This window comes from Heloderma suspectum, chromosome 14, assembly GCF_057233095.1.
Source record: "Heloderma suspectum isolate Gila_16-S chromosome 14, 16-S_ref, whole genome shotgun sequence".
NCBI classification, from domain to species: Eukaryota; Metazoa; Chordata; class Lepidosauria; order Squamata; family Helodermatidae; genus Heloderma; species Heloderma suspectum.
In genome coordinates this window covers 7,770,032-7,788,628 of record NC_139471.1, presented here as the reverse complement: position 1 = coordinate 7,788,628, position 18,597 = coordinate 7,770,032, and the positions used below count along the sequence as shown (strand labels likewise).

The 18,597-nt window shown below is 49.1% G+C and overlaps 1 protein-coding gene across 1 annotated transcript in view; it reads right to left on the bottom strand.

Annotated features, from left to right (window-relative positions):
• The window catches only part of GARNL3 (GTPase activating Rap/RanGAP domain like 3), a 136,441-nt gene that overhangs the window by 15,719 nt on the left and 102,125 nt on the right, over window positions 1-18,597 (bottom strand). The window contains exons 17-25 of the mRNA XM_084821505.1: window positions 15,812-15,886; window positions 14,790-14,901; window positions 13,630-13,728; window positions 9,824-9,937; window positions 6,948-7,123; window positions 4,945-5,103; window positions 3,554-3,620; window positions 1,885-1,992; window positions 1,401-1,519 (exon numbers count right to left, since the gene is read on the bottom strand). Coding sequence (XP_084677631.1) covers window positions 1,401-1,519; window positions 1,885-1,992; window positions 3,554-3,620; window positions 4,945-5,103; window positions 6,948-7,123; window positions 9,824-9,937; window positions 13,630-13,728; window positions 14,790-14,901; window positions 15,812-15,886 — 1,029 coding nt within the window. The remainder of the gene's footprint in view (window positions 1-1,400; window positions 1,520-1,884; window positions 1,993-3,553; window positions 3,621-4,944; window positions 5,104-6,947; window positions 7,124-9,823; window positions 9,938-13,629; window positions 13,729-14,789; window positions 14,902-15,811; window positions 15,887-18,597) is intronic.

The window sequence follows — 18,597 nt, the reverse complement described above, 5'->3', positions numbered from 1 at the left end:
CCACAATTCCTGGTTTGTATATGACGACGTGGGGCCCAGAGGCATTCCTGGAAACGAAGATGGTGCTGGAAGCTAGTGCTTCGCTTTGCAGCAGGGAGGAGCAGGGAGCCTGGCACATGCCAAACAAGTTGCAAGCTGGCACAGTAGTTCCCATGAGCACCACACTGGTGACCCCAGTACTAAATCCTGCCTTAGCGTTACATGTGAACCATGCTGCCGGCTCTCACTCGTGGGAGCAAAAATGGCATGCTGGTTAATGAAATTGTAATGTAGAACGGATTTATAGATGTATCCTTGCGATTCAGGCACTCTTATTCTCTTGGCCTGGTCTATCATAGGTCTCTAATATATAGCACGGCCAAGCAATGGAAAAAATGGTACATTGCAATCCTATGCATGTCTACTTGGAGATAAGCCCCGCTTTGCTCAATGGGGTTTACTCCCAAGTAAGTGTGTAGGCCTGCAGAGGATTGCTCTGTAAATGAATAAAAGGCTGGTATTTTATACACACTCTCAGGTAAGTGAGCATCCTATACTGTTACTCCAGGGTGTGTTTATATATAGGATTGCAGCCTTAATAGATTCAGTCTGGATCTGAGAAAACAACAATTCTAATGGGAGTGGGGGGGGAGGAAGCTTCCTTTGTTTTAAGATGAATCTATTGCTAGAGGGAATGCTTCTTCTCAGGTGAGGCTAGCCGTCTGCAGTTTTTAAGAGCAAAATGTATTAAGAAAGAACTTCATTTTTTAAAAAAATTGGCTGCCTGATTTTAATCAGGGACACCATTTCATTTAATCAAAGTGTTTTTTTCAAAAATGATCCGTTAATCATTCCCTCTATTTCTAATGTTCAGGCAGTGAGTGCCATTGCCTCTCATTGGCTAAAAACAGTACAACCCACACACAAGAAGGAGATATCAGGAGACAGGGGGGCGGGGGGGGGGTTGCAGAAGTACAAAAAATCTTTAGGAACCCCCCCCCCCCAAGCCTGGGAGGGGGAGAGATCCCCAAAACAGTCCAAAGAGGACTGAGCATGGGAGCGGGGAATAGAAAACTTGGTGGGAGCATCAACGGAATGGAGTATCACGGAGCGTGGCTGACTTGATTGGAACACTGAACAGGAGCATGCCGCACCGCAACATTTCATTGCAGGTTCCATGTGTTTTGACTGACTGATTGCTTCAGTCAGCCTTCACCCACCTGATACTCTCTGGGTGAGCTGGACTGCAACCCCATCATCCCCAGCCAGCACTGTCCCAGTTGGGGAAGGCTGAGATAAGCGCTGCAGCCTTTAGATGAAAGGGGTAAGTTATCTTGCCTCTGCATTCCCAGAAGAGGCACATCTAGTACGACGGAGGGTTTTCCACGAGAACCCAGCTGTCCCCCCTCCTGCCTCCTTACCCTTGATGCCACCAGCTGAAGCGCCGGGACCACGGCTGTGTGGACAAGGTTCCCATTCACCACTAGCCGGACCTCGATGGAGTCGGTGGTGAAGGCCAAAATATAAGGGAAGGCGCAAACTGCAAGGAGAGACAAGGGGTGGCTTAACCGAGAAACAGACGCAATGGGCTGCTCTAAAGCTGCCTTCCCCAACCTGGTTCCCTCCAGATGTGTTGGACAGGAGCTGGTCTGACATATCCGGAGGGCAGTTTGGGGAAGTCCGCTCCAAAGTTCTCCTGATTGCCCGTCAGCCAACAGCTTGTGCTGGATCCAGGAGCAGACAGGAACCCAGGGTGGGAGTTGAGGGAGGTGCATCATGTGATCAGAACCAGGTGCGTCATGTGATCAGCCTCCCCTCCTTGGCGGAACTGCCAGCGGTGTGCCCACAGGCCTGAACTGAGCAGCCCTCTTGGAGAGGGGCCAGCAGATCACTCTTCTTCCTTACCAATGGCATAAGGAACTTGGTTCCAGCTGAAATGGAAGTCGGACGCTGATGGCTGCACCAGAGCCGAGCCCCCGTTGAAAGGGCACACTTTGCGATAGTAGCAGACATCTGTAACGAGAGGCTCCCATTACCTTGAGCGAGAAAATGACACGGACCTTGACACCAAATGGAGAAATCGGACCAGCGGAAAAACCAAATGGAGCTACAGTGGCCAACTATTTCACTGGCCCTGCTTCCGTGCCTTTGACAGAACTTTTTGCAGAAATGAAAGGGGTGAAGCTTTTCCCCGTCACAACCTTGCCATCGTGGCGAGAGAGGCTTCAGCTGCTTTTAACCCTCTGAGAGTTTGGCTGATGACAAAGGCACAGAGGGCCAGTAGAATAGGTGACAACCTTGGAAGGAACTTGGAGCTGGCTTTCCCTGTGCTCTTTCGCTCCTCCACACTTGCGAGGACCTTTGCTCATCTGATAATCTCGCTCCCCAGGGTTGGAAAGGTATATTGAAATATGGGTGTTAGTCTCAAACCACCTCATTCATTTATTTAAAATAATTATATACCAGCTTTCAACAACAATTGCCATGGCAGTGCACTAAAGTCGTTAAAACAAGTAAAACTGAAATAAAAACCCACAACAGAAACGAGGAATCTCACTAAAGCAGACACTGAAATGAGCAAATACTTGGCTAAGCAAATATATTTTTAACCAAAGCATCATCAAGGTTGACACCCGTCATGCTGCAGGAGCAGGGGAAGTTCCAATGGTGGGGCACCACAAGCCAAAAGACCCTCTCCTGGTTGCCATCAGACCAACCTGTACACACAACGGAACAACCAGGAAGCCCTGAACTGCAGATCTCAACGAACAGGCAATTTGCTGTGGGATAAGGCACTCCTTCAGGTATCTTCTGCTAGCCTCACGCAGAATCACTGGAACTGGGAAATGGGGTGGTGGCTAAAGGGGCCAGGAAGTAGAAGGCTTTCTGACCCTCTGACCTCCAAGTCAAGCTATACACCTTATTCTCCCCTCTGCTGGCTGTTCTGCCGCTTCCAGTGGAATGGGGAGAGCAACACTTGACGAGATGCTCGGGAACCATCCACTGCATCCTACCGTCAACCCATTTCATAAGGCCAATGGAGGACGGAAGGGAACCCTGAGAGGTTGCTTAGCAGCCACGTCTAATGCGGGGGAGGCTGGTGGCTCCAATGTCAGTGGGGTGGTGAATCCGCTCCGGGTTTCAGCCAGAACCAGTCAGAACTCTAGAGGAGCTATCCAAACCACCAGCCTCCACTAATCTCCTGCATCAATGCATGCATTTGCTGCGGTCTTTGCCAACTGTTTTGATGCACCTGGGAGGTTGTCTGCCCACCACCATGCTCTATCTGAGCAACGCAACCTGGAAAGAATGTCGTGCAACTGGCAGGCAACCCAGCCTTTCCTTTCTCTTTTCCTTCTCTCTCTCTCTCTCTTCCCACCCCCTCCACACGACCTTCCACTGCAAGCTTGGAAAGTGAACTGCCAGGGAGCATTTTGTTCATCGTCTCTCCTGCACCAAGCAAGCTTTCTACTAATTTCATGGCAGCTCGATGCCAATGCAAGGCAGAACCCAAAGGCAGCCTTTGACAAATACCAGACTGGCTCCCTAGAGTGAGTGAGCCAATGCTACTTACAGTTATAACACAAGAGCAGGCCAGCTTCTCCGTCTTCATACACATCAATAGCTGCAACAAAATTAACCTGCAATGATAACGGGCAAGGGTAGTGGGAGGGCTGGAGGATGAGCTTACTACAAACGCTCTGAGCACTCCCCTGCCCCATTCCCACTGACCCATTAAAGATTACCAAATGCTGGTACCCGCCACTACCTTGTAACTTTTTGTAATAGTGTTACAGTTACTGCTCACTAGTGATGTGCAAAACACATGCTCCCCAGTTTAATTTGGAATTGGGCTCAGACAAGTGAGCTATTTGCTCAAGTTGAGCTACTGAGTTATTTCATTCGGCACCAAGTTAAAACACGGCTTTTCACCAAAGCCTTTGAGGGCTAATTGAATTCCCTAAAGTTGCACGCTATTTTAACTGTTTTATTGTTTCAGATTTTTTTTTAATGGTATTCGCTTGTTTAATGCTTTAATATGCTTTTAGCTGTTTAAATTATTTATTGTTTTTATACAGTTTAAATGGATTTTATCTGTATGCCGCCCTGAAATCTTAATGATATAGGGCAGGATACAAATGTTTTAAATAAAGAAAGAATAAAACAAATAAACATTTGCAAAAAGGATGGAAAATAGCTCGGCTTTTCCCATGCTCCGTTCTGAAGCCTGGACTTGGTCTGTTGCCAGTGAAATCATCCAGCGCACAAGACTGTCTGAGCGCCTTCCTGGACTCCTTCCTCCATTGAGTTCCCTCCCACAACTGCTCCTGCTCTTCCCATTTTTCTGGTAGCAGCAGCGGAGATGGCAGTACATGGGCCCCGGGCATCTTACACCTGGGATGCCGCGCTGCAGTGCGTAAGACACTAGAGAGGGAAGAACTCTCTGAGCTGAAGAACCCTCAAGGAAGTGGACTTCCTTCATAATACACTTCCTGTACTCTCCACCTCATCACACAACGGGGAGTGAGGCTTCAGTGCGCTGCTGCAGAATTTACACTCCTTCTCTATAGCTGTAGAATACATAACGGGATATGTAAGCAAACATCTGCAGATGTACATGGTTTCTATTGTTTATTGCACATTGGGATTTTCCTGGCACAGAGCGTGTGACCCAGCTGTGAAGTTGAGCCTGTTTCAGTCCCACTGATATCACCATAAGTCCCCAGAAAACAAGAGGGAAAAAATGTTTAATTTTGGCTGATTCGTTCCCAGATTTTGGATTTCTTTTGAAACGCCTGAATTGTGTCAATGGGGTGTGCACCTGGTGCTGATTGGAACACAGCCCTGGCTGCAAGGTGGACTGCATTTTGCTTAAGCAACCTTGGGGCCGAGTCCTTTGGAAGGAAACAAGGGATGGCAGTTTAGCAAACCCTGTTGTTGCTATTGCGACGGCCAAGAACCTACCCTGCTTGATTCAACATGATGTAACCGGTAGGATTCGCCCGTGCTCTCGTTGATCAAGTCGAACTGGTGCCGATAGGCGACACAGATCAGGTTGTCATTTTCTCCCGTAGGGCCGTCCACCAAAGTCATGACGACAGGGGGGTCGGACAAACAGATCTCCTGCATCCCAGACAACACTGGATCAGGAGCAGCAAAAGGCACGGTGCGTGTGTGTGCTTGCGAATCATGTAATTTTGCAGGAGTGCAGGAAAGAATAAAGAATATGATACAAGACACCAAATGGGTGCAAAAAAGAGAAACCAAATCCATCGAGGGGGCTGATACTATGGAAGGCTGAACCATTTGGGGCTTTTTAGTTAAGAAAAGGATGACTAAAGAGGGAAGGAGGGACATGAAAGAGGTTGACAAAGAATATCCAGGCTACGGAGAAAGCACACAGAGAGGTTTTTTCTCTCTCTCTCTGATACTAGGACCCGCAGGCCACTAGCATCTCAAACTGATGGGCAGTAAATTCAGGACAAAAGAAAGGAGTTCGCACAGCAGCACAATCAACTTATGGAACTCACTGCCCCAAGATGTGATGTTGATGGCCACTGGCTCAGATAGCTTTAAAGGGGAATTAGACACATTCTTGGAGAATGCATCTATCAATGACAATTAGTCATGATGTCTAAGTGGAATGTCCACGTTCAGAGGCAGCGAAACTGAATACCAGTTGCAGAGGGCCTTTTAAGGAAAGATGCGGTAATAATAATTTTTTAAAATTAAAACTAGAGATGCGGCTGTTGTCCTCATTCCCTGCTTGTGGTCTTCCCAAAAGCATCTGGATGGCCACTGTGTGAAACAGGCAGCTGGACTAGACTAGATAGGCCCTTGGTCTGATCCAAAAGGGCATGTTTCATTTAAAGGGGAGGCAGGGGGAAGGTTTCTAGCCCTGATGGAGATAAACCTCCTGGTTCGGTAGCATGCAGGCAACCCTTGTTGGAATCTCAGATGCCAGAGCGGTGGCTGAGTAAGATTTTGGGAGTTTGGGGGCAGGGCTTTGATGCCATGCATCACAAGTCTCCCTCAGGAGTGTATTCTGCAACCATCTGCACCACCACAAAGAAGGCCCTGCCTTCATGTCTGGCAAGAACTGTTGGCATTGGTGGACAGCTGCCCCCTGTGGTAAGCCACTGAACAGCAGGCGGCAGCCTTACAATGAAGTGCCCTCCGGCCCTGGACTGACTCTGCCCACCAAGGCTGGCCATTGGCTCCTGCTGGACAAGAAGAAGTGTAAGAGGACTTCCTCAGCTCTGGGGTGTCCTTGTGTGTCCTTTGGCCCTGCTTTGCTTCTCAATCCTGCCTCCTAATTTGTCCTTCAGTCCTGATTTCCTCTCCGGTCCTGACTACTGGCTTGTCCAATGACTCCTGGATTTTCACTCCCCTCAGACTGCTGTCCACGGCCCAGCCCTGCCACTTCGTGATTTCTTCTTCTTATCTTGAGCAGTTGCCACCACCCCAGATAGCACACTGGACCTGGTTAGAAGGGATGCCAGGTCTTTCCCTCATCCCTCCCTTATGGAAATATCACCCTAGCATCTCTTGATTGCAATGGTGCTGTCAAGGGCAGGGCTTTGGGGCAGAGGTTCAGGGCCCTCAGCAGAATGAGCCGAAGGGCCCCCCAAACGCAGCAGGGCCGGCTTCCCACGTTTTGACGCAAGCAAAGTAATACATATTACCATCTAAAGAGGGGCAAGACGATTAATTCCAGTGTCTAAAGTTACCTAACTACCCCACTGCTTGACTGAGCCTCTCCTGGCCTCCCAGAATGTCTGAAGTGGCAACCCCAAGGGTCTCTTGATCATCTGTCTCTTGCCCTCTCCAGAAGATCTCAGGGAGCAGGAAGGTTTGACTTGCCATGAAATGTAAAGCAGCAGCTTGCCGTTTCTCCCAGAACCCCTTTCCAAGAAACAAGCGTGCGTGGGCTACGGTAATTTGCCAGTGCTTTACCTCAAACCTACCCTGATGTACTGGAATTCCTCAACGGGGGACTCCGACTGCGGAGACATCAGCGGGGCGCTGTTCAGACCCTCCCACTGCTGGAACTTCCTGGTGATGAGGAGCAGCTTGTTCCGGATCGCTGCGATGATTCGCAGTTCGTTGCTGTGATGGGTGTTGATGGCGTACAAATGGCAGCCTGGATAAGGGAGGTTAACGGGCGTCAAGCACGGCCCACCAAGCAATTCGCAAATGTAAACACCAGGCCTGTTCACACAGTCATGGGGGGAGGGTGAGTAGCGGAACCACGCTGCAGGGAAGGGTAGGAAATCCATGATGTGCCCCCCCGAGGGGGGAACCACGCAGGGCAGCGTGGTTCCCTTATTCATCCCGCTCTGTGGTTCCCTCATTGTCCTCCTGCAGCTGCGTATCCCAGCAGCCACCGTGGTGGGAATGGAGTTGCGCCGGCTGCTGCAGCCATCGCTACACAACTGTGGCCATAGAGTTCGGCCACGTGGGCTACAGCATCCCTGAACTTCCGGGCGCTCTGGACATCTGTTTCTATGGTCACAGTGATTTATCCACGGATTGTCGAATTTACCTACGGAATGCCCGACAGATGACACAGTGTAATGGCCCAAGGAGTATAACCAAGTCACCTGTAGTTTTAGAGCGGCCTAGAGGTCCACAGTGCTCTCTTTAGGTTCATTATAAGTGCAATTTCTTTGCTAGTGGGCCTCTGAGCATGTGAGATGAGTCAAAGGTCGATATCGCCACCTCAGCACATCCCATGCTAACGAGCTACCGTTTATCTTATCAGAGCCTAGGATGTGCCTGAGAAGTGAGGCTCTGTTTACAGGTGGCTGTGCTGGGAAAGTTCTGTTTGTTTTCCCTCTGAACAAGTACTGTTAGTCTGTGCTGGGAAAGTTACAAATGAACGCTAATTAACGCTTGCTCCTCTCATGCTGCCTCACTGCTGACATGTATGATATAAAACCCATTTTACCCCATGGCTCTGGGTTCAGAGAAGCTGTCTGATGAAACCATCAGGTGCGCCTGTGTGCTGTAAGTACTCAATAAAGTCTCCTTGTAAGCAAACCTGGGTCTGGCTTATCACTATCTCGGCACCTCTAAATTTGGAGGCCTACTGCAGGGGTAATACACACAGTAAGGCACCCTGGGGCCCCATACCCACTCTGCAGGGGGTGGGACACTTAGCAATCATGGGCGGGAAAAACACCCCCCCACACACACAACACGCTAACCCACTGTGGGTCGCTCCTGAACGCAACCCGCAGTGGGTTAGCGTGTTGTCTGAACCCAGCCACTGTCTCAGAGGGATGGAAGAGGACAGGTGCATAGCACCATATTCTGTTTCCGGATCACAGGACCAATGCCCCAGAAGCCCTTAAAGGGAGGGAAGGCAGCGTGCCCCCCTGCGTTTAGAGCCAGTGCAGTATTGTGGGTAGTGCAGGACATGAACAGGAGAGACCTAAGTTCTAATCACTTGGGCCAGTCGCTCTCTCAGCCCAATCTACCTTGTAGCACGGATTACCCCTTCGTACGTTACCCTGAGGTTGTTGGGGGAAAAGGCTGGGATACAAATGAGAGAGACAGACAGACAAAGCACTACAATATCCATCCTGCCCTGGGCTTAAAAGAGCACCGTTGCTCTTCTATCAGTTTAGCTGCCACAGTGGCAACTCTGACTTGGCTGAGGTCATCAGATGGCCCCGCAAAGATACTAAACTGCAAAAAATTGTACCGAACTACTTTTTATCCATAAGAGGGGTTCCTCTTCTGAGTAAAAAAGCAGGTAAGTTAAAAAAAATGTTGCAGGCTACGGCTAGTGAAGAAGAGACCATGCTCTCCCTCCTTTGCCGTTCTGCCGTATTTCTATGCTGGCTGCGGACGAAAGGGCTTCACTTCCTCCATGATAAGCACAGAAGCTGAGCGGGCTGTCCCTTTTTTTGCCAGCCTGCTCACTGGCCTGGAAAGAATGCCACACACTCACCTTTGTGGAATTCCTAGTTGTCAATGGTGACCAGGTGAGTACAGGAATGTACTAAACGCATCCTCATGGCCAGAGCAATGAACCATCAGGATGACACCTCACTTCATACCCTTTGTCCTTCCCTGTAGTTCTACAGCCCTCTTCCCTGTCTGCACCCTCTCCTGGGCTCCAATTTGCCCTCCACTACCTCTCACCCAGCTGCTGCTTTTAGCCAGGGTTGTCAGTGAGCGACGGCAGTAGCAGTATCAAGGGAGCTCCTGATCTGGGCCTGCAGTCAGGACAAATATCCCATCTGTCCAATGAAAGCCTGGCCTACTCACTGGCTTAAGCTCTGCTCCTGCCCCTCAGCACCTGAGAACAAGCCTCTTTAATGCAAGGCAGTTCTTGCAGAGGAACCCTGTGACATGTAGATGGTCCCCTGCTTTGGGGCAGAGCATATGCTTTGAATGTAGATGATAGATCCCAGGTTCAATTTCTGGTTTTTCCAGTGAAAAGGGTCCACCAGGAATGACTTCCACCTGGAAGCTGCCAACAATACTGGCTACAGAGATAGGTACGATTCGGGATGAGGCACCTCGATGCGTTGATTACACTGCGATGCCTTACACCACTGGTCTTCAGCAGGTGGGCTGCGTTACACCAGGGGCGCCCCCTCATTTTCTTTTAAGAGAAGGAGAAAGATCAAGGGTGGGGAGGAGGAGAAAGGGCGAGAACGGGAGAAAGAGAGAGAGTGAAATAGACAGCCAGAGAGGGGAAAAGAGAGACATCGAGTAAAAAGAAAAGATAGCTTAGAAGTACGACCCATGTGGCTAACTAAGGTTAAAGGGGCATCCCGGCTCTGAAAAGACTGAGGACTACTGCCCCAAACGTTACTTTCCACGGCACCTTTAGTTTTCTCCAGCTTGTTCTCCCGGCAATCGCATTTGCTCCTGGCCTGCTTGGCTTCTATGCTTTTCCGCACGGCACTCAGCCTGAAGACGAGGAGGCGGGCATCCTTCCCTGTCAGGCAGGAGACAAACAGGCATGCTAAATAAAGGATTTTTAAAAAGAAAAACAACCCTAGGTCTCGGAAACGCCCCATGCTAGCGCACATCAAAAGAGCTGGGCCAGCGTCCTGGAGGAGAAATCGATCATCAACCAGTAGCCGAGATGGAGTAACAGGATCCCCCCCTTGTCTGTCCCAAAGCACGCCACCATGTAAACCAGTCTTCCCCAACCCAGTCCAGAGCCCTACAGATGTGTTGGACTGCAACTCCCATCATCCCCAGCCAGCATGGCCAATACCTATTAAGTTTCCCGCTGTTTCTCACCTCCGAAAAATCACTGCTAGCTTGTCTGGCCTGTTGCGACTCTCCTCCTTGGTCAGTCCTTCCCAGGCCTCTTTTCTGAGACTTTCCCCATAAAAACAAAGTGCTTCGGAGCCTACTGTGTCTTTTGCCTGGGGAAACTCTGTGACCCTCTTGTGGACAGATCCATGCCTTGGCTTACAAATGGAGCCTTCACCTCACCTCACGTGTAAATGTTGGACAACTAAGTTAGGATTTTTAAGTGCAAGGACCAGTTAAGATAGCATTGTTCTGTTTCACTAAACGCAACCCCCTTTCTCTAGTTTTCTTTACTCTGAAACTTTAATAAAAGAGATTTGGATTGATACTTGGGCAGGCTAGTGCTTTTGAGACCCAGAATTTATCTTGCTCATGTCCTTAACCTATTAGCCATGCTCCAAGCTTTTAAAGGAGGCCTGCTGAAAGCATTTTCTCTCGTCCAGTACAGTCCTATAGCCTCAAAGCCAGGGAGAAACTGTGGTTGGTGGCCGGTCTTAGTAAGTAAATAATGTCATGCTTCTCAGCCTAGTTCTGAGAGAGGAGGAAGGTATGACTGCCTGCTGGATTGTTACATGTGTCTACAGCAGGAAAGGGCAACTTTTTTTCTGTCAGTGGTAGGTGGAGCTAAAGGTGGGCAGGGCCAAAGCCAACCATGGGTGCATCACTGTACCCCTTTTCTTTTTCTGCCACCTTTTCTCTCTCTTTCTGCCATCTCCTTTTCTGACCATTATCCCACTTTAAAAAAGATCAGCGATAACCCAATAAGGAAAGTTAATCCAACATATCGGCTGTGTATAATGACGGAGTTGTGCTATAACCACAGTGCCATCTAGTGGCTGTAAAATGAAACATATAGAACTTGCTGAGAAAGGAAGTCCCTGATCCAAAGCATGTAAAGGAGCTGTTCTTAATTCTGCAAAGAATTCGGAAGCTGAAGCCCTGGTACGGATGTGGGATTTTCACCTCATGTGGTGAAGCCTGAGACTCTAGAGAAGGGGTGAGCAACCTGCAGCCCAAGGGCTGCATGGGTCCCTTGGCTTAATTTCAAAAGCCCTATGCAAGTGGTCAGTCCAGATCTCTGGAAGAAGCCATTTGTCTCTCTCCTGGTAGCCCACTGCGTGGGGAGAGAGAGAAGGGGTGGCCAGGGCCAGCCCAAAAATTTTGCTGCTTGAGGAAGGGGAGCAAATGTTGTCCCCTGCCCCCACCTCCCAGTCAAGGTACATTGTACCCAAGGCCAACTAAGTTATTTTTGAACCTGAGGCAGAAAATCCCACAGATGCCTCTCCACTTCCTTGGCAGTAAAGGTAGAATGACAATAAATTAAATAACTAACAATTTCCGGTGCTATTCATGGCACTCAAAATTCAGCTGCCGAAGGCTGCCGCCTCACTCTGCCTAAGGGCAGAGCTGACCCTGGGGATGGCAGAAAGACAGACAGAAAGAAAAGGTGGCAGCCTAGTCCACTTTTGGCTCTGCTCCACCCTACTGGCTTCAGCCCCACCCACTGCCAGCATTTGGCCCCCAACGGATTACCCCTGAGGGAATGCAGCCCTCAGTGGGAAACGGCTCCTCATCCTCGGCTCTAGAGAGCTGCCCCCAAACAGAGTGGATAATAGATCATCCTGGGCCAGACAGACAAATAGTCTGACCAGTATAACACAGTTTTGTGTACAAGAGAGGGGCCATGGCTCAGGGGTTGAGCAGCCGCTTTGCAGGCAGAGGGTCTCAGGTGCAAATCCCTGGCATTCCCAGTTAAAAAAATCTCAGGCTACAGGGATGGGAAAGAGCTCTCTCTGCCTGAGACACCTGGAGAAGGTTGGCAGCCAGACCATCCTAGGCCAGATGGATAAATGGTCTGACCTGGAAAAAGGTGGCTTCCTAGGTGCAGCTTTTCACTGTGCATCACTTGATTGACTTCTACTGTGTCTCCCCCTTGGCCTGCAGCTGCTCAGGGCAATTACATTCCAGGGCTGAATCCTACCCTGGGAGGAGCCACAGCACACATTAAGGTCAAGATAGGTGCGACAGAACGCACCCAGGGAGAAGATGGAAGAACCAGGGGCCTTTTTGCATAAGGTCAGGTAGAAGATGGCTGGCAATTTCAGGCATTGCTAGCAACAATGGTTTGTACTGTTATCTCCCGCCAGGCAGCAGTCCCTGGCAATCCAGGATGCGCCATCTCGCTGTCTTTCTTTGTGCAATTATCTGCTTCAGCAACTCTGTGTGCGCGTGTGCACGCTCCCAACCGGCATCCAGAGTTTTGACACAAGACACAGTTTTGCAGGAGGCTCTGCGGACGGTTTTAGGCCCCGTGCCTCTGCAGAGGGAGAATGCTAACCACAGAAGGAATGACATAAAACCAAGTAAGCCGTGCCGTTCCATACAAAAAAAATTAAAATCCACGGTCAGGCGCTTCCTTTTATTTGTTGTTTATTCGTTCAGTCGCTTCCGACTCTTCGTGACTTCATGGACCAGCCCACACCAGAGCTTCCTGTCGGCCGTCACCTTTCCTTTTATTAGGACCAACCAAATAGACACAAAATTGTGCATGAGCTTTCGAGATCTCCAGATTTCTTCATCAGGCAAGATGTTACAAAGGCAGAGTGGGTTGTGGGAGGGGAGGGGGGGAAATGCTGACAATGCTGAAGTCATGAGGTCTGCAAGCTCAATCTTCAGATGGAGTGGAGGAGGAGGTGCAGGCTTAAATGGATTAGGCCACCCTTCCCCAACCTGGTGGCCTCCAGAAGCATTGGACCACAACTCCCAACATCCCCAGCCAGCATGACCAATGATGGGAGTTGTAGTCCAGCACATCTGGAGGGTGCTAGGTTGGGAAGGGTTGGATTACTAGTCATGCAGTTACTAGTACATAGTACTAGGTTACACCTGGAACTAGCAGTTATAGCAAGTAAATTTAAATAAATAATAACAACAATTTATTACTACAAGTGGGACCTGCAACAAAATGTTGCAATGTGGAGAGCTCTTCTTCAGGGTTTCAGAGTCTTTTTGGGTTCCCCCTGCCTCAGAATGTCTTTTTTGTATGTCTGCAAATAAGGATGTTGGAGAAATCCACAACGGAACCAAATGAGTTTGGACTTTTGTGAATCAGACTTGCGGATTCTGCAGCGGACTGGCTTTTCCCGTTGGGCAAATTCCGCAGACTTGCAGACAAAAACAACAGCGACCGTACCAGCCAGAGAGCAGGGGAGAGACACATCTAGCACAGCACAGAGAGCGACGCCATAGTAATGCTGATTCTGCACATTTTAAAAAAAACCAAATGGCACTTCCCTTATCTTTCTACTGCAAACTTTCCCACAACAGTCTTTCCCTAAATTATTCTCCCAAATGGATCCACCTTACCTTTGTCAGCTCTAGTAATCAGAAGGTCCAAAGTCTCCAATACGTGCATCTGTTTGACCTGTAGCGTTTTATCGAACACGGGGATGGAAGGCTGACCATCTGGAAGGGAAAGATCAGGAACCCTCAGCAAGACACAACCAGCCCAATGATTCTTCTAAGAGGCCCTCTAGAACAGGGATGGGCCAAAGATAGATCAGGATCTACTGGTAGATCTCTCAGTGGTTTCTAGCAGATCAGTAAAGGTTTCTGGCTCCCAGCTGTTCGGATCATTTCCCACCTAAATTGGGCTGTTGAAATGAAGAAAGATTGGGGTGGCCAGGAGTGGACCTTTGTGTGAAAGGACTGTGAGCTTAGTTTAGTTCTGGTTCTGAACACAACTTCCTGGGCTCAGAGGCAACCTGTTCTTTCATTCTAAGTGCCCGCCTTTTGCACCAGGCTCCGGTCATTGGAACTTAGGGTTCTAGTAAAAGAACCACACAAAGCAGATCCAACAAGCCTGAAGTCTACACACCCTAGCTCTAGAACGTATATTGAATGAAGCAGAGAACTGTAGGCTGGTTTGATCATCCATTTAACTGCCCCCCACCCCCCACCCCGCATAGACACACCAAAGCTAATTCAATTTCCTCACAGATGAAGCATAAATCAGTCTTGTTTCAGGTAAGTGTCAGGGGGGTTTAGCCCCAGGGAAAGGCAGCAGGAGGATTTCAAATCGACAGCATATCCGTCACTCCCCAGGAATGATCCAAGGGGAAATAGCTATGACTGAATGCTCCCCTGTATCAAAAACTCAGTGACCATGAAAAGCTAGCATGTCAAGGTTCTAGTTTGGCCTTGCCCCTGCCATCCTAGATTTCTGCATGTAGGTAATGCTTTACATAGGGAAGGATTCAAACGTAAGGTACCCCAAAAGTGGTCTGCTGTGGTATAGTCCTAGGGAGGGCTGTACCACATGACTTTTCTGACTGCATAGCTGAGCTCTCAGGTAAAAATGAGGCAGGTGCCACATAAAGAGTATTAAGAATTATCCGCAGCATCTTTAAAAGCAATTAAGTTCGGCTAAAATTGCTGTGGCTCCTTCCTCCCACATGGGCTATAATGGCGGAAGTGTGCAAGGATCAGTTCAGCCCACACGCAGAAGCACAGAGCCCTCAACCAACCGTCCAAGAGCAGGACACCAACATCTGTAGAGATGAGCAGCGAATGGCCCCAGGAATCAGCACAGGCGACGTCATGAGGGAAGTTGCTGCAGAAACACTGGCATTCCCAGGGCTGTGGAAGGAGATAACCATGGGCTGCTGAGTATATGAGGGAAGAGAGGTCTTGTAAATGAGGATGGCGCTAATCCCTAGAGTTGCAAGGCATTAACTCCGCAGAGGTATTCAGGAGGTCAAGAGGTTGCTTTGTATCCTCATCCGGGGAGCAGAAATCCCCCTACATATTAGCTGGAGAAGATGAAGCCAAGGCTGTGTGCACTCCATACTAAATAAAATAAAATTCTACACCAACCAAAAAAACACTACATTTTTTAACTGATACAAATGAATTTGCATAGGTATTGGATTCATTGAGCGTACTCATGCAAACCTGCACATCTGCCTAATTTTCAGTATCATTTATTCTGGTTTTGCTCATTGTTAGGAGGGGCAAGGAGCTAAGCATGGCACTACGGATCATGCCCAGCCACTTCTGAGATGTCAGCAGATGTTGCCTGCCATAAGAGCTAGAAACTTGACTTTAAAAAAAAAGAAGGAAAAATGAAATCTGAGAAAGGGGAAAGGGGATCAATTACCACCTCAGCGTTTGTCCAAGGCTTGACATGCATTGTTTTCTCTGCCACACTGCAGAGCTGTTGCCAAGCGTGCAGGGGGGGAAACCAGCCAAGGATCTGGGTGGGAAGCTGCTACCAGAGAACCGCTAGCTGTGTGGAGCACCCCCACACAACCTCACTTTAAGAGGAGAGTCCACGCCAAGCGATGTTTGACTGGCACACACATCATTCACTGTCAGGTTGGCCCCATACACCTGTTCTGTCCAATCAAGTCTAGAGCTGGACACTACACAGTTGTCTTCCAAGCACAGACCCATTATCCACAGCAAGCAGAAATCACTCCGGGTTTTTGAGCGAACCCGCCCTCGGGAAGTTTCCTTCCTGTGAGGAAGTTTCCAGCAATTTGCTCACCTCCTTTTTGCAAAGGTTCGTGGTAGCTAGAATCGCCGGGGCATCACCTCTCACTATGGTTTTGAGTTTGAGTGCCTTAAAAAGAAAAACAAACAAGGGAAGAACAGGTTGCTTACCTGTAACTGTAGTCCTTTGAGTGGTCATCTGTGCAGTCACACATATGGATTCAGTGCCTGCGCAGAGGTTCTATCAGAACCTTCTAGAGCAGGAGATTTTAGGCAGGAAGCCTGACTTAGCCCCTCCTGCACATGCAGAGGGGTGCCCCCCCCCAGTGTAAACTGATGACCCCTAGCCTGGAGCAAGCGTCTTTCCCGATTGCCCTTCTAGTGTAGATCCCTTTAGCTGCAGATGCCAACAACCTTTTGCAAAGTGCGTGCTCGACCTGTCATAAAACAATTTTTAAAAAACTCAGAATTTATCAAACTTGATTGTAAACATGGCTACAGAGTGGGACAAACATAAGCAAAAATAGTTTCAGTATAACATAAATTGAATTCTTTAACTTAACACTGTGATCCCATGCTCAATGATGTGGGAATCTGCTCCGCTGAAGACGGAAAAGCCGACTTCTGAGAAAACGTACAGGGTTGCTTGGCATGATTTATTTATCTTATACTGAAACTAATTCTTCTCCTTATCACTGAATGTATTCAAGCAGACCAGGGGTGCTGATTTTCTTTCAGCCTGCGAGCGGAATCCCATTTTGGAGAAGCTCAGGTTGGGGTGGGGAGACACGCATTCCAGAGGCGGGCAGGGCCAAAGGCACAAGGGGCGGATCCCAAAATATTTATCCTAGCATATTTATCTTAGGAACATAGGAAGCTGCTTTATACTGACTCAGACAATTGGCCCATCTAGCCAAGTGCGGTCAACACTGGCTGGCAGCAGCGCCTCTCCAGGTTTTCAAGCAGGATTCTTTCCTCGCTCTACCTGGAGAAGCCAGGGATCGATCTTGGGAACTTCTGCATGCAAAGCAGGTGCTCCATCACACTGAGCTACGGACCCTCCCCTCTTAAACCTCTGAATGCCAGGAGATCTTAGGAGAGGCATTTCAACCTTTTGGAACAGGGACAAACGGCACAAAAGCCAGGAAACCACCAGATGATGGGTGGTTGGGGGAAAGGGGGTGTGGCCATCTGGGGGAACACTGGAGGGCTGGATTTGGTCCCTGGCCTGAGGTTCTACGCCCTTGAAACCTATATGATTTTCATTCATTTCATTTATTCATCTATTATCTTTCTATACCACGCCATAGCTGAAGCTCTCTGGGCAGTTCACAAAGAAATATTTTATTTTTCATAATGCCCCTGCTGAAGCGTTTCCATTCGAAACCTGTGGGGCTTCATAATCTACGTGTTTCATTGTGTCCGGGAAGCTCCTTCCTTGGTTGTTTTTGTCTTGGTGCTCTGCTCCTGCTCTCCCATGTGAACAAAGGCAAGGCGCCTTCATGACTAACAACCATGGTAAGGCCTAACCTTCCCCACGCATTTGCCCCCTCCCGTTTTAAAGCCATCTAGGCCAGTGGCAATAACGCCACAGCATGTAGCAGCAAATCCTGGAAGTTAATGCGGCTTTGCAAGACAGAGCTTCTCCCCCATCTTCTCCTGGGTACGTACCCCCCACTGGACCCGTTAATGGGCAAGCATTTCGGCACACAAAAGACACGTCGCGGCTTGGAAGACGCAGCGATGCACTTCATGGAGCGGTGATATTTGGCAAGGCTGCTAAGAGCGCTACTCCATTTCTTCACAAGAAATGCTATAATCTTTCTCATCAAATCTGGACCGTCTTGTCAGCTGAAGGATCTCTCCTGAGGCAGTGAACCTGCCCCCGATCATGACGCCAAGGAATGTCACAAGTGCTTCTGAATTGTGGAGGAGAAAGGCTTTCCGGTTTCAGACGTTTTAAGACCCACTTTTCTGTTTGATCCCTACATACTGTAGTTTTCCTCTTTCTCCACCAGCGAGACTCCAGCGAGCTTCTCCACGCCTGCTAATTCCTTTTGTTTCAAATTGATTTTTGTTATAACCGATCCCTTGTTAATTGCCCTGGTGTGCGATAGGGGCTCCAGAGGCTCTCTGCAGAATTCTGCTTCTTTGCTGTACACGCTGGCCTCATTTCCACTGAACGCCTGAAGTAATATTCTCTCTCTCTCTCTAACACTTGGCATGCTAATTTATTGGGTTTTTTTTCAGGATGGGGTGAATCTATATGGTGTTGATATGGCACACTTTTTTTGAGCTGTGAAAATAAAGTTACAGAACGCCACAGAGGTGGCAGTTGAGAACAGGCATGGCATCAGCAGCCACCACCCTCAGACAGCTGCCGGGCCTGAGCACCTTGGCAGGGCCTAACAGCACTGAGGCCAGCCCCGGACCTGTGTGTCAGGCAGCTCTGAGCCGCCATTTAAAATTCTTCACAATGCCCTGGAGTGACCCTCTGTCAGGTGCTTCCACCTGATAGTGGGTGAGACTATTGATGTAGGAGGGGACCCACAGAGAGCAACTTGCCGAGGGCCCCCTTGAACCCAGAGCTAGCTCTGATCAGAAGAGGATTATGGGACCACAATCGCTATCATTCCCCTCTCCAATTTGGTGCAAACTCACCTATATCTCTAAACAGCTTTTTGCTGTGGCATCTACCTGCTCCCCCACTCCCCACACGCCTATATCCATACGCTACTCTGGATTGTGGCCTCTTTAAGTCTCTCAGTAATGATCTTGGCAAGACTCCCAGTATATAGTCTATTGAGGGCTGGCAACCAGAGGCACGTTCTTTTGCTCATA